Here is a 15800-nt window from a genome sequence, read left to right as displayed (position 1 = left end):
ATTTAGAAATTATGTGCATTGCATGTATATTATCACCACTAGTCCCTTTCTTAAGCACAGCGGTTTTAAGTTAAGATGAAAAAATGTACAGGGCACAGTGAAGCAAGCAAGAGGTTAAACTGTACGATTCCCAGCTAACCTTGCTTGCATTACTCTAGTTATTTTTAAAATAGTATGGTGGTGCAATGGAAAAAAATATTATTATTAACGTTTTCATCATATTAGTTTGACTAACATTGATAAACTATAGACTTGTTTGACATCATCTGTTGTATTGACTTCTTTCTGCTAGTTGATGCCTTATACTGGTGAGAAGAGTTTTCAAAACTATTACTATCTTTCTCCAAAACTGTGATTCACACAGACTTATGGTGAGAATCTGAGTATGTGTGCTGAACAGTTTAATGTATACAGTTTTTATCAAATCAGCAGACAGAAAATGCTGATGTTTTACCATAGGCCATGTTTTTAAGACACTGCAATATTCTGCAACAAAAACAAACACACCAGAGAAGTGAACGAAAGACTAAGAAGTAAAAAAAATACATTTGACAGAGTAGGTGCAGAGAAAACAGCAAAAAAAAAATTGTTTAAAAAAAGGAGTACATTTATATTCTGACCCTCCATTAAAAGATAAGCAAAATGGCAATGAACTCTGACCACTGAAGTACTAGTTTTGGTTACTTTAAGATACTTTACTAGCAGCTCTTTTTCAATTTTTCTTGGAGATACCTTATCAATGAGTACTTTCTCAGTTAGGCCCTCAGGTACTATTGGCAATTTGTGCCTTTGCAAATGTGACTCGTGTTTTTGATAGCACACATTAGGATTAAATTCCCTCACTGATGAGCCTAAAAACTACGTTTATAGAAAAGGACAACTTTTCTCAAATGTGCAAATCATTGTGAAAGCAAGTTTAATATGAAGAAAGTCATAACAAAGTGTCCAGGAGCAAAACAACATGCAGTAATATGAGTGGATATTGAAATGCTAAGCAGCTAGCAAAAAAAAGGTGAATTTCATGGTGTGGGGCTTTTGGTAGCCAGTATGTATTTCCTATCCCACACCTGTTGCTTACCAATTATCCTTGGCAGAGGAGAGCTGCAAAATGGAATATACACAAGACAAATTGTTGAGAGAGGTACTGATTTGTGGAAAGGTCACTTTAAAGCTTATATCGGTCAAGACGTGGCCTACAGTATTCTCTCTAAAAAATTATGAAGATGATTGCAACTTGTGTACTACACAACATTGCTCAACTCAGTAGCAAGCTACTTGACTAAATAAACTTAGTAGAGACTGAGGATGACCAACCTGACCGTACTTATGTGGACAATACTAAAGTGGTATTTACAATTAAAAACAAATGCATATTATAAACGGTTCACTTAAAGCCTACTCTTCATGGTCTGCGAGTGTGGCCCATCACCTGTTTTCTAAAACATTCTTTTCAATCTCATTCTTTTTTTTAACAGCACTACTCCACCCTGCCCATTTCTCTTTTTCTCTGACTACTAATCGGTCTGCCACTAAAAGCCCCGGTCATTTTCTGGGCAATTTATATGTAGAACTGCCATCTCTTTGACACCAGATGAATACTTTTACCTCTCATTAGTTAGGTATCCTTGGACCTTTCCATTTCTGCCACTAGCACAAAAACTGTACTTTCTCTGCAGCATGCTTTTATTAAATTATGCCATCATTGAAACAACCCCTTCTCACACACCAGAAATTATTTATACACATTAACAATGTGTTGGAAGGGCTAATCATTTTTATAATTATTTTTCAGTTATTTTTAGAGTTTATCAAATTTATGCTTAAGGATTATTCTTAAATTTTCAAAACATTTTGTGTATACTAATTTAGTACAAGATTTCTTATACTGATCTTTTTAATTCCCTCAGTATTTCATTTTCACTTTCATCAAAGCTCTAAGCAACCTTAAATGGAAGGTTTATTTGGGCATGGTGTAGTTTCATCTCAGTAGTAATTTCTCTTTGCACTGATATTCTCCCAAGGCTTCAAAAAACTGCTGAAAAAGCTTAGTGAAAAATTAGACTGAGGAGCATGAGTGACTCTCTCACTGTTTAGCCACCACTTCAAATGGATCTTCTACATCTTTGTTGTAGTAGTCTTTGGTATCCTATTGTGAGGATTCTGTGTGCTGCTGCAGTGCTAACCTCATTAAGTTGATCACAGAACAACTCCTGTAAAGTACTGCCTGTACTTGCTGAATATGTCTTACTCTTTCTGTGAAACCCAGATGAAGTATATAAAATGTTAAGGAAATTAAAATCCTTTGACCTGACATGTTTATATAAATATGTAAACAGTCATGCAAATGTGACTTTTAATATACTTTACTTTATATATAAGTAAGTGTCTGCATAATAAATCAGTGTATATGAAAAATTCAGAGGAATGAAAATATAACCTTACGTTTTCACCAGCAAGACACATGTACTGTGTGAACTGATGAGGTACTGTACCTGAAGGAACCAAGTCAGACAATGCTGTAATGGTAATAAAGTATTTCCTTTAGAGTATTTTACTGTTAATTATTATTTGAAATCTTCAACTCAGCACTAATTACGTCACATAATCTGTTTTGAACTCTCTCTCACACATTTACTTATTTTTTCATTTTAAGAGTGCCAGCCATTCACTAAAAATTATAAAAACATTGTTTAAACAAAAAGCCTATAAAGAAACCTTTAAAACTATTGAAAACATGAATCTATACATTCTGTTTAACGTTAATCTTCTTCAGCTGTCTCATTTTCTGGTATGATTCTCTCTCTGTCAGATGCTGGGTTCATCAATTTTGCACACCATGGACTTTTTTCAATTATTGTCTTGTGGAGTCCATTATAAAGAGAAGCCCCTGTAATTAGGATAATGAAGCCCAAAATCTGCAGCCACTGGAAGCTTTCCCAGCCTACAGCCAGGCTTACTATCCAGATAACAACAGTTCTTAGACTGTCTAATACCATTCGTGTAGTGGCACTGATCTCCTTAGTAACACTGATACCAGCAAAGTTAAAGAAAGCAATACTAATAATGTTGCCCAGCAATGCCAGAATGATTAAAGGCTGATTGTGCATTTGGCAAAAAGCATCCAGAGCATCTTCCAGGACCTGATGCTGAGGGTTGCTGCTGAAACTTCCAACCGGAATATAAAACATTGGGATGAGTAAGATGGAAAGAATGACAAAGCCAAAAAGCCCTAGAAAAACAAGACAAAATTGTATTTCAGTACAAAATCCTCTCCTTCTCAGAAAGAAATTAAGTAAAAATTACAGTTCAGTTAAAGGACAACTACAGGAAGCAAAAAACAACTTATTCTGAGCCTGAGACAAACCCTCATGATTCAATTTCTGGTTCTGAAAGTCAGCTGGTAGAACAATAAGTCTGCAACTGTATCCTATCATGTTATTCACTTGTAATATCTGTTTATTTTACCACATCACTCTGCTCTGCTCTTCCATTGTTTATTAGGATATGTTTTAATACCTTGTTATTTTAAAAATGCCCTGTCTTTCATCTAGAAATATAAAGTTTTGTATAAGGTTTGTCCAGACTGTAAGTAGAACTGATTTTGGATGGCACGGTAGTCATGCATTTGATAATGTGATTAACAAACAAATTGCTGCATTGTCAAATATTTATATAAAAAAGACACCACTCTGACCTCATGTGCCAAGATCTATTCTGAAGCTTAAACAATAGTGTCATATATTCAGCTACACATGACAAATATTTTTGTTTTATGCACATGTGAATTTCCCATTGGGATTAATAAAGTATCTATCTATCTATCTATCTATCTATCTATCTATCTATCTATCTATCTATCTATCTATCTATCTATCTATCTATCTATCTATCTATCTATCTATCTATCTATCTATCATACTCGTTTCAGGCAGACAAATATAACTCCATTTGTCCAACAATGCTCTTCTTGTGTCCTTTGTCTATCTGGATTTATTTTGAGTAATATATGCCTCACCCTTACATCCAAAAGAAAAAGTTTCAAGCATACCTATCCAGCCATACATTGTACTTTGTAAATGCAGTATTTACAATGATAAATAATACAAAAAGGTCAAAACTTTAATTTTTAATGCTATATACTTAGATTCTTGACTATGAACAATTTAAACTTTTCAGAACTGGTATTACTATTGAATTTAGTGACCATGTATAATAAAACCCATTACATGCATTTATTAATCACTGACAATACACTTATCATTTAAAATAAAATACAACCTTCTGTGCCAACTGCTCTCAATGGATGAACATCATGCTTGTAAACAAATTTCTCTTCCAGCACCATTTGTACTGCAGCAATGATTTGTGCCATGATAATGAGAAGGTCTCCTACAGAGCAAGAAGAATAAAGAGAATCAGTAAAGGTCAAAATCAATCATTCAAAAATATATAAAAATAGCTAAAAGAGAAAATTATGCAAAACGTTTTATTTTTGCCTCAGAGCAATGGTAGGTAGCCTTTTTGCAGTTAGGGCCTTTAACTAAGTTATTTTAACTTTATTCCTGTGTTTGTTGTGGAAACAACCTGTTGATTTACAACACATTCACAGTATGAAATTTATCAAAACTATCTATTATGACTGTGAATATCTGTGTATAGGTTTGCATTCTGTCCATTCTTTAACGTTTTTGTTCATGAAAAATAAACTTGAATGCTGAACGATTACAGTAAAGTGGACATGCACAAGTGTGAATCTGCTGTTCATATGTTTCACTCAGCTTTCTTCTCATTTGTGGATGACAGAGGGAAGTAATAGATAGAACTTTATTTGTCCCCAGTGGGACATTTGCCTTTTTACAGAAGCTCAATAAATAAATAAATAGATTGATAAGTAAGTAAATAAATATACACACACTCACTTTGGTCTGAATTCACACCAGAATGACTATAAAGCCAGGGAATTAAAAAGAAAGTTTTGACTTAGCTGTCATAGTCCCATTGAGGCATTATGTAGGCTTACTGCTGTTGGTATAAAGGAGTCCCAATCGCGTTTGTTGATACACTTCTGCTGAATAATTAATTAGCTGAATATACTCAGTGTCATTGTATCAGAGAGAGTAAATACTAACATTGGCACTCAGTTTTGTTTTAATTCTCTCCTTTGACACTACCTCCATGATTAGTAATGATAATTCATAAAATAATAATAAAAAATAATAACCACATCTGCAAACTTCTTTGAACCATGGAGAAAAATGGTCATGCTTATTAAGATTTATTAAGATAAAACACATAACAAAAATTAGGTTTCATTTTATGGAGATGGTCTTCAAGATCAGGAATAAGACGTCCATTAGTGTCCATTGAACACAATGCATAAGTTATTTTAGTAAGTAGCACAGATATTAAGGGTCTTCCTTTTTGGGAAAAAAAGCATTTGTAAATGTTTTAATCTGGGGTTGACACAAAAAAGTTACATTATCTTTCACCAGAATCACTTGGGGTAAACCGAACAACAACTCAAAATATATGTAATTTCTAAACCTCAGTCTTCTTTCCAAGAATGTTCTTTATGTGCTCTTGTGCTAAATATTAAGCTAGGGTCTTTCTTTAATTAAATCAAAGTTTAGACAGTGTGAGAGGTTGTATATTATAATCGCTCTAATGTCAAAGCTCACATGAAACATGTATTAACATGAAAATATGAAGTAGAAACATACATGAACATATCAAGTACAGTGTTTTTCCAAAAAAGAAGAGAAAAAATTCCAGTCTATGCAGTCCATCTGCCCTTGGCCAACTTTTTCATTCCACTGTGGGCACATCTACAATGTACCATGGGGTAGACAAATGGTGCAATCTGCTGCAAAATGCATTGCAGTTCCAATGTGGAATACACATCTACTGTAATATCCTGTTCCCAAATCAGGAAGAATAACTTGATTGTGATTTCAATGTCCAAACATCACTACAGGTCACTAAGAACTAAATGAAAATGGCAAAGATCCAGTAACAGACAACTGGAACTTTAACCACAATTACTAAAAGATAAAATGAACAGTTTCACCTGTTGCCTAAAGAACAGTTCATTTCAGAATAAATTGACCTTTGGCTTTGATTTAAAGGTTGAACAAATTTCCCTTTCTAATAGTTCCAGGTAGATTGTTCCACAGTTTGGGCATCTTATAGCTAAAAATACTGTGATTGCAGTATATGCTTTGTAGTGAAGGGGAAAATAGGTTCAGTATGATAAGGAGAGCTATATATTATGTTAAATATCAAAAGATGAATTTTAAAATCATAGCCAGATCTATCTGGAGCTCAAACTGGTGACTTTATAAACAGAGCTATAGTATATAATTATAATTACTAGTTATAACAATGACCCTAACTGCCCATTTTTAACTTAACTGTAAAGAATCAATCAACTGATCTGAAATTCAAAAAGGCAGAAAGGAATCTGCCAGTGAATCCAAAATTAATTCCAAATAAAACATGCCATGTGCATCTTTGGACTGCACTGAACAAAAAAAGAATATTTTGGGTGACAGTGTATACATGTTGTAATAACAAATTCCTAAAAAGCTGGAACTAAAGGACAGTACAATAATAATAAGAACATAATAATAGTAGGGGGGCAAAACGGTGCACTAGCAATCACTTTCCTTTCACAGTACAGGCTCATGCATAAATGGTGTATATGCACAAAAATGTTGCGTATGCCTGTTTACACACTCACTTCGAGATGTATAAAAACTAAACTTGGTGTAAAGCCATGCACATTTTCATACCAGTCTTACCCTGTGTGTACGCAAGTATCCACTTGTTTTTGCAAACTGGCGGCACCCAGCATCAAAGCAGTGCTACTGTTCCTGTGTGGTTTCCCATTCTTTTTTAGATTCACTTCCCTGATGGGCTTTATCAAATACACTGAAATTAACTTCTGTCACACACGTGCACATGGGAAGCAGCTAAAGGGTCTAAATGAGAGTAATTCCATGCCAGACCACAGGGTGGCGGAGTGCACTGACCTTTTTTCTCACTTTTCTGCAGACCGTTCACAGGAAATTCCGCCTGGCCCTAATGACGTCACGTCTGGGTCTGAACCAATGGAAGAGGACTCTTCCGCTTCCGCCCTTGATGACGTCACTTCCTTTTCTGGCCTTTAAAGCTGCCATATTTGACTAGCCTAGTCAGTTCTGTTTTGGACTCCATTCTGAGCACATCAGTGCTAGCAATTTACCCATTTGCAGCCAGGGAATATTATATTGGTTGATGCCCCAAACTTTTTTATGACTCTTTTGTCTGCTTTTTGTGACAGTGGCGTAGTCGGCAGGATGAAGGATCCTCTGAGGAACCAGGACCTGGACCTAAACAATATCAAGGTGGGAGATTACAGAGTTTCTGAGTAGGGGGTATGTCCCGTGGTTTGCAAAGGCACTGTGCAGGCTCTGCTCCCGAAACACTTGACCGGGCAAAATAATCAAAACGGTGAGTGCAAGGGAGGGGCTCACAGGGTTGGGCTGGTCCAGATTGGGGAGGCAAAAGGGGCTTATTATGCTGTCTTGGAGGAGAGTGCCCTCCTCCCCACTAAGGCAGAGCCCTTAGCTAAATGTGGGGGTGCCCTAGACTGGCATTTAACAAATATAAAAAGGTGGAAATTTGACCCTGAGCGGCCAACCGATCAACAGGCTCACACCCTCTGGAACAAAGTAGGGGCATGTCTAAGGCCATGGGACAACAGTCCCTACAAATGGTGCAGCAGGTGACATGCTACCTGCTTTTAAATCAGCCCCCTGAGGGTTCTACCCAACCTGTATGGGGACAACATTTTAAAAAAATTTAGATGCGCTCATAGAGCTCATAGAAAAAGACCGGACGGCCTCACAATCTGAAAGGGCAGAACCATCCCTTGGTCAAGCCTGGACGGATTACGTCCCAAAGTTTTATCCCCTCCGTTATAACCCAGAGCCTGTGCCGATGTCTCCAGATTTGCGGCCTTGTTCGATTCTGGTAGCGACATTTCTATTGTTGCCTGCCGATACGTGCTTCCACAACAATGGCTTAAAACACTGACCAGTATAACCTGTATCAATGGGGAAACCCACCGTTACAGATCTGCTGCTTGTTACATCAGCTGTGAAGGATCACTAGAGAAATTAATCATAGTGGTCCTTCCAAATCCTCCGTTTGTGATGATACTGGGGCGGGACTGGCCGAAAATCAAAAACGGATCAGCACTTCCCACTCCTATATTAAAATTAGGCCTAGCTATAGATGGAGAAAAGGCATCTCAAGCTGCCTCCACGCTGTGTAAACAGCTGGCAGAGAGAGGTGAAACATCCACTCAGTGTGACGTGATACTTCCAGGACTGTCTTGAGCTGAAATGTCATCCCGGGAGGAAACCACGCCCAATGACGTCAGCCCTGATCCACTCTCCCAATTACACTTTCAATTTAGAGAAATGCAGGCTTCCTTTAAAAGGAAACAGTGGAAGGATGATTCCCTTAAATTTGCAAAAAATGCAGTTGCTATTGTCAATGGCCAGTACACTCATCAACCCATGCCACAGGGTCCTCACTTTGTCTTAGAGAATGATCTGTTGTATCGGGTAGCTGCAGCATGAGGGGGAGATGTGGAAGCTGCTGCTAGTTCCCCGAACCTTCTGGCGGCAAGTCTGTGAATTAGCACACGCACATCTCCTAGGAGGCCATTTGGGCACAGAGAAAACTTTGGAGAGAATTAAGCTCCGATTTTATTGACCGGGAATTAATGAGGAGGTTCTTCTCTTTTGCACATCTTGCCCAGAGTGTCAATTGTGACAAATTCCTAGGAGGGGACCGTGCTCCACTCGTTGCCCTTCTCCTGATTGATGACTCGTTTGAGAGAATTGGGCTTGACTTGGTGGGACTCCTAGAGCCCTCAGCCCAAGGACACAAATATATTCTGGTCCTTGTAGATTATGCTATCCGGTATCCGGAAGCTGTTCCCTTGCGCTCAGCTACTTCTAAAGCCATCACACAGTAATTGGTTGGGGTCTTTGCGCGAGCCGGCATCCCTAAGGAAGACCTGATGGACCAAGGGATGCCCATCACCTCGGAGACATTCAAGGAAACTGCCAATTAACTTAAAATTAAGCATCTAAAAACTGTGGTGTATCATCCTCAAACCGACGGTCTAGTGGAAAGGTTTAATCAGACTCTCAAACAGATGCTTCACAAGGTGGTCTGTGAGGATAGGAGGAACTGGGACCAGCTCCTCCCCCTCGTTCTTTTAGCATATCGGGAAATACCGAGTATCCCTCGCTACTTCGCGGTTCACTTTTCGCGGATTCACGACTTTGCGGATTTTACATGTAAGCATATCTAAATATATAACGCGGATTTTTCGCTGCTTTGCGAGCTTCTGCGGACAATGGGTCTTTTTACTTCTGGTATTTGCTTCCTCAGTTGGTTTGCCAAGTTGATTTCATACAAGAGATGCTATTGGCGGATGGCTGAGAAGCTACCCAATCAGAGCACACAGTTAAGTTCCTGTGTGCTGCTGATTGGCTCAGCGACGGAGTGCTGCATTAACCAGGAAGTCTCATCTCACTCATTCAGCATTAACGTGCTCTTGCTACTGCATTCAGGGGATTATCACCTTCATCGTCATCATTTTTATTGCGCAGCATATTCATCACCATCATCACATCATATATAGCTACGTGTACTTCGCTATACAGTAAGTGTAAACTTATCTACCGATTTCATATTGCTTAGCAGTTGTCCCGGTTATTAATAGAGTAAAGGGTGGGTTGTAAACAATACAGGGAGGGTTTAAAAACGTCCAAATACACGTTAAGTAATTAAATAAATATGGTGTCCCTACTTCGCAGAAATTCAGTTATCGCGGTCGGCCTTGGAACCTATCTCCCGTGATAAGTGAGGGATTACTGTATTTGGTGAAACAGCCCAATCATCAACCGAGCAAGTGGGTTTATCATGAAAACTTGCTGAAACCATGGAAGAACAGGGATCCTGATCTCTCCTCTGGCCAGCGCTGCATACTCTTTGCTCACAAAGAGAACCTTACCTTTGGCACAAAATTAAGCCCCAGGCAATGGCAGGAGCTAGAATCAGTCATCCTGTCCGTACAGGACGTAGTGAGTGAAAAACCTGGAAGGACCTCTCTTAATTGCACACGACATCATGACAGAACCCGGGGTTATAGTTCGAGAGCACTCCTATCGTCTTCCTGAAGCAAAAAGAGCTGAAGTGGAGCTTGAGATCAAGTGCATGTTGGAACTAGGAGTGATAGAGGAAACTTATAGTCCCTGGTCCAGCCCGATAGTCTTGGTCAGTAAGCCTGATGGAAGTTGGAGGTTTTGCAATGACTTCCGTCGACATAATCAAGTCTCCCAATTTGATGCCTATCTGATGCCACGAGTGGACGACCTCCTCGAGAGGCTAGGACAGGCTAAATACTTGACCACACTTGACATGACAAAAAGTATTGGCAGGTTTTTTTAAAAGACTCCGCGAAGGTTGAGACTGCGTTTAGTACCCCAAGTGGACACTGGCAGTATTGTGTCCTTCCATTTGGGTTACACGGGGCACTGGCTACTTTCCAACATCTGATGGAAAAAGTACTACAACCTCATAACTAATATAGTGCTACCTATCTGGATGACGTTGTCATCTGTTCCAGCACATGGAAGGAACACCTACAGCAGGTCCGAGAGGTATTGCAGACACTAAGCGTGGCCGGACTTCGGATTAATCTGAAGAAAGGCTTCTATGGATTAAACAAAGCCAAATATTTGGGCTACTTGGTGGTTCAGGGTACCATGAAGCCACAGTGTTCCAAAATTGATGCCATTTTGAGATGGCCCTGTCCACAAACCAAGAAGCAAGTCCAAGCCTTTCTCGGATAAGTGGGGTACTACCGCTGGCTTGCGCCTCGATTCTCAGAGAGAGCAGCGCCCTTGACAGACTTAACAAAGAAGAGGGCCCCAAACTATATGGTATGGTCTGACAAGACAGAGGCTACATTTAGTGACCTAAAACAGGCCCTTACATCAGCACTCATCTTAAGGACACCTACTGTAACTTTTCTCTGCCTTTTATTCTCCAGACAGACACTTTAGACACAGGCCTGGGAGCCGTGCGGACCCAGAACGTTGATGGTGTTGAACACCCCGTTATGTTCCTGAGTCAGAAACTGTTGGAACGAGGGACCAAGTATGCGGCGGTGTAGCGGGAGGCCTTGGCGATCTAATTCTGACAATCCTGTTTTCATGCGGGCGGATAACTTGGTGGCATTGGCATGGCATGATGTCAAACGGGTGACTTGTCTTACTACAGTTCACACCAACAACTTATGTGAGAAAGTAATTCGTTCAAAGGGAAACCCAGGAGGTAGGAAGCTGGACAAGCCCGTTGCACCTGAGGAATACAGTTGTAAGATGGCTGGAGTTGATCGACTGGATCAGATGCTGGGGTCATATGCTTACAGCCATAAGTCCACCAAGTGGTACCACACTGTGTACCATCGCATGCGTGAGATTGTACTCACAAATGGATATATATTATTCAAGCAGGCAAACAGTGACAGCACTATGACTGTGGCAGATTTCCGCAAGAAGGTGGTTGACAGCTTGCTGGCAGAGTATGTTGCAGTGCCTTTGGCAAAGCGAGGAAGGCCATCACAAAGAGCAGTGCCAGACAGGCTGACTGAGCGCCACTTTCCTGCCACATATGAGGACAAAAAGTACAAGCCTGACTGTGTAGTGTGCAGCAACAGACAACTGAAAAAGAGGCACCAGTGCAACACGTATTATAAGCAGTGCAACATGGCAATGCATGCAATTGGCTGCTTTGAGCGATATCATACTTTGCAGGACTTTGCTTTGTAACATGTACAGTATGTGAAATAATATGTTAAATTATATAGTATGCAGGCTCATACAAAATGCAAAACAGTTGTATTAGTCAATAATAAATATTTTTTGTTAATTTGATATGTTAAACAATTGTTTTGTGTTCTTTTTTTAAAAAACGTTTTTGGAAAAATATTCAGCTCTGGGAGAAAAGAAACAAAAAAAAATTAGCCCTAAAAGAGTTAATATTATATTTTATGTTTATAGTATTTGGACTGTACTGTCAATAGATAGCTTCATTTTATTTGCTATATGCCAATGCTGTGGAGCTTGTTTTGTTTTAGATGTGCTCTGTCGCTAGGTATGTCAGAGCACTGGGACTTTGTGAAGTGCGGTCTAGCCATACGTGAGGAGGCAAAATGGGGGATGGGAGGACTAGTCGTGGAGAGAAAGAGAGCAAGCTATTTCTAATCTTTTTAATCGTAATAATTGTAAGAGCCAACGTAACAGTAGGCTTTCATGGTAATAACTCCAGTAAAAACTGGAAATTAAAGGTCAAAACTGTCTACTATAAAATGTCAACAAAAGCTCAGAAGCAATATCTCCATGATCAAATAGTTTACTTTGTGAGCTGGAATGTTAAAGGCCTTAATCATGAATTAAAAAGAAATAAATTAGTATCTCACCTAACAGGTTTAAATGCTAAAATAGTATTTTTACAGGCGACCCACTTACTAAGCAAGGATCAGTTTCAGATGCACAGAAACTGAACTGGCCAAATATTCCATTCCAAATTTACAAAGAAAACTAGAGGTGTGGGAATTCTTATACATAGAACAATCACATTTGTAGTATCAGATGTAGTATCTGATTCTGAAGGACAATATGTGATCATCATGGGTAATTTATTTAACTGTAAAGTGATTTTGATAAATATCTACGGACCCAATGTCGATGATAGGGACCATCCACAACGTATTTGCATCCATTCCCAATGTGAACACTCATAAAACTATAATGGCTAGTGACTTTAATTTTGTTTTAAATCCAGATCTAGATAGGTCTCCTGCCCTAGGGGTGATGACATCTAATACTACAAAAACAATGACACAGTTTGTAACCAATCACTTATCAGACCCCTGGAGATTTCTAAACCCAGACTCAAGAGCATATTCCTTCTACTCACCAATACATCACTGTTACTCAAGAATTGATTATTTCTTTAGATAATATGCCTACGATTAAATCTTGTAAGTACGATGCTGTTGCTATCCCCGACCATGCCCCTTTGATCATGGAGCTTAAATCACTATGCCCCACATACATATCTCACGATTTTTTTTTTTTAGAGACAAACTTATCCTCAGAGGTCTGTGTAGGAATACTCTGGGAAACTTTGAAGGCTTTCTTAAGAGAACAGATTATTTCATATCTTTCCCACAAAAATAAATCAGAAACCAAAAAGGTATCAGAGCTAATCAGTGAAATTACCAGAATAGATTAAGAACATGCCAGGTCTCCAAATGAGGCATTTTATAGTAAAAGACAGGCTCTGCATACAGCGCTCAACATCTTGACAACTAAAGAAACAGAACAACTCATTTTTAAATGAAGATATCAATACTATGAATATGGATAGAAGGCTAATATGATCATAGGTCAACAAATCCACAAGCAGGAGGATTGCAATGTGATCCCAACAATTACTAACCCAGATGGAGACAAAATCATTGACCATAAAAATATAATGCACATATTCAGAGACTACTATAAGTCCTTATGTTCTATGCAGTTTAAAGAAGACAAGACACAACCTAATGAGTTTCTGGATGCATTACAGATACCACAACTAGATACCCTCAGTGCAGAGGAATTGGATAAACCTCTGGCACTATTAGAATTCCTAAATACTATAAATTCACTTCAGAGTGGGAAAACAGCAGGCCCTGATAGCTACCCTGCTGAATTTTATAAAAAAAATTCTCAATAAAGTTAGCTCCCCTATTAGCAACATCTACAGAAGCTAAAGACAATACAATTCTATCTCAAACTTTTCGCCAAGCATTAATTACCGTGTTTCCTAACCAAAATAAGGATTTGTTACAATGTGCATCATACAGACCAATCACACTTTTGAATAATGATGTTAACATACTCTCCAAATTCCTAGCCAGAAGGATTGAAAAAAGTGCTTCCTTCGGTAATATCACAAGACCAAACTGGATTTATTAAAGGCAGACACTTAGCTTCCAATCTTCGATGTCTGTTTAATGTAATATATTCACCCACAAAGTCTAACACCCCTGAGATGATATTATTGTTGGCTGGAGAAAAAGCATTTGATATGGTTCAATGGAACTACCTCTTTACTACATTGAAAAAATGTTTGTTTAGCCCGAACATATGTGCATGTATACCAGTCCACAAGCTTCAGTTTACATTAACAACATTAATTCATACTACTTTAAACTAGAATGCAGTACTAGACAAGGATGCCTCTTGTCACCACTGCTTTTTGCAATCCAATCACTATTGAGCCACCAGCAGTTCACTTTCAAAATGCTTATGAGATAAAGGGGATTATCAGAGGAGGACTTGAACAGAAAATTTCACTATATGCAGATGATATATATATCAGATCCACAAAATACTGTGCCTGCAGTCCTAACAGCACTAACCGAATTTCAAAAGATTTCTGGTCTCAGAATTAATTTGAACAAAAGTGTGCTCTTTCCAGTTAACTCTAAAGCACACAATATTAAATTGGACACCTTCCCTTTTATTGTCACAGATCAGTTTAAATAACTAGGGGTAAACATAATAAGTAAACTTAAATCTCTTTAACAACAAAATTTTGCTGTCTGCATGGAAAAACTTAAGAAAGATTTACATAGATGTTCTACTGTTCATCTCACTTTAGCTGGAAGAATTAACACTGATAAGATGAATATCCTTCCTAAGCTTCTTTTTGTATTTCAAAGGATTCCAATATACATTAATAAATCATTTTTAATGAGTTAGATTCAATCATAACCTAATTTATTTGGAATTCACAACATCCATGTATCCAAAGGGCGACTCTAGGTAGAAGGTGGCATGGCTCTACCTAATTTTAAATTTTATTACTGGGTGGCAAATATACAAGCTATTGTGATAATAAAGCAACACAGACATCATAAAGATTTGGGGCAGCCACCCGTATATTGTTTTCCTGGCTGTAAAAGGTGAATTTTTGAAGCACGATGTGCGTAGAACAGAGTCCAAAACAGAACTAATCATTACAGACAAAGATGGAGGCTTTAAAGGCCCGTAAAGGAAGTGACGTTATCAAAAGGGCCAGAATCGGAAGTGATGTACTGTATTCTGGACCTGATGTGATGTCAGCACAGGGCCCGACACTGGAAGTGATGTCTTCTGGGGTCGGCACCGGAAGTGATGTCTTCTGAGGCGCCAGAACCTTGCAGGATTTCCTGGGAAAGGTCTGTAGGGAACTGAGAAAGACAGTCAGCGCATTCCCCCGCCCCCTGGTCGGATGTTTTATTACAATTACTCAGGCCCTTTAGCTGCCTCCTACTCACACGTGTGTGACAAGGCATGCCCAGACCCATCAGGTCGGGCGTCCTGCGCCGAGAGGTCGTGGGCACGAGAGAGGGCATCAGCGTTGGCATGGAGAGAGCCCTTACGATAAATTAGCGAAAACTTGTAAGGTTGGAGGTCAAGAAACCACCTAGTGACCCGTGGGTTTGACTGTTTGTCAAGGGCCATCCACTGTAAGGGAGCATGATTCGTCACCAGAGTGAGCTCCCGGCCCAAGAGGTAGTACCTCAACTGCGTAATCACCCGTTTAATCGCAAGGGCTTCCCTTTCCACTGCTGCATACCTGGTCCCCCGATCCAACAGTTTCTGGCTCAGGTACATGACGGGGTGTTCAACACCATC

General features: G+C 39.1%; 1 protein-coding gene across 1 annotated transcript in view; it reads right to left on the bottom strand.

The window, feature by feature from the left end:
- Positions 1 to 15800, bottom strand: part of slc35f6 (solute carrier family 35 member F6) — a 159215-nt gene that overhangs the window by 2485 nt on the left and 140930 nt on the right. The window contains exons 5-6 of the mRNA XM_028797343.2: positions 4279 to 4389; positions 1 to 3229 (exon numbers count right to left, since the gene is read on the bottom strand). The exon at positions 1 to 3229 is cut by the window's left edge and continues 2485 nt beyond it. Of these exons, the coding sequence (XP_028653176.1) occupies positions 2760 to 3229; positions 4279 to 4389 (581 nt within the window). The 3' untranslated portion in view covers positions 1 to 2759. The remainder of the gene's footprint in view (positions 3230 to 4278; positions 4390 to 15800) is intronic.

Source organism: Erpetoichthys calabaricus, chromosome 3, assembly GCF_900747795.2.
Source record: "Erpetoichthys calabaricus chromosome 3, fErpCal1.3, whole genome shotgun sequence".
Taxonomy (NCBI): domain Eukaryota; kingdom Metazoa; phylum Chordata; class Cladistia; order Polypteriformes; family Polypteridae; genus Erpetoichthys; species Erpetoichthys calabaricus.
This window is presented reverse-complemented; position numbering and strand designations above follow the sequence as displayed.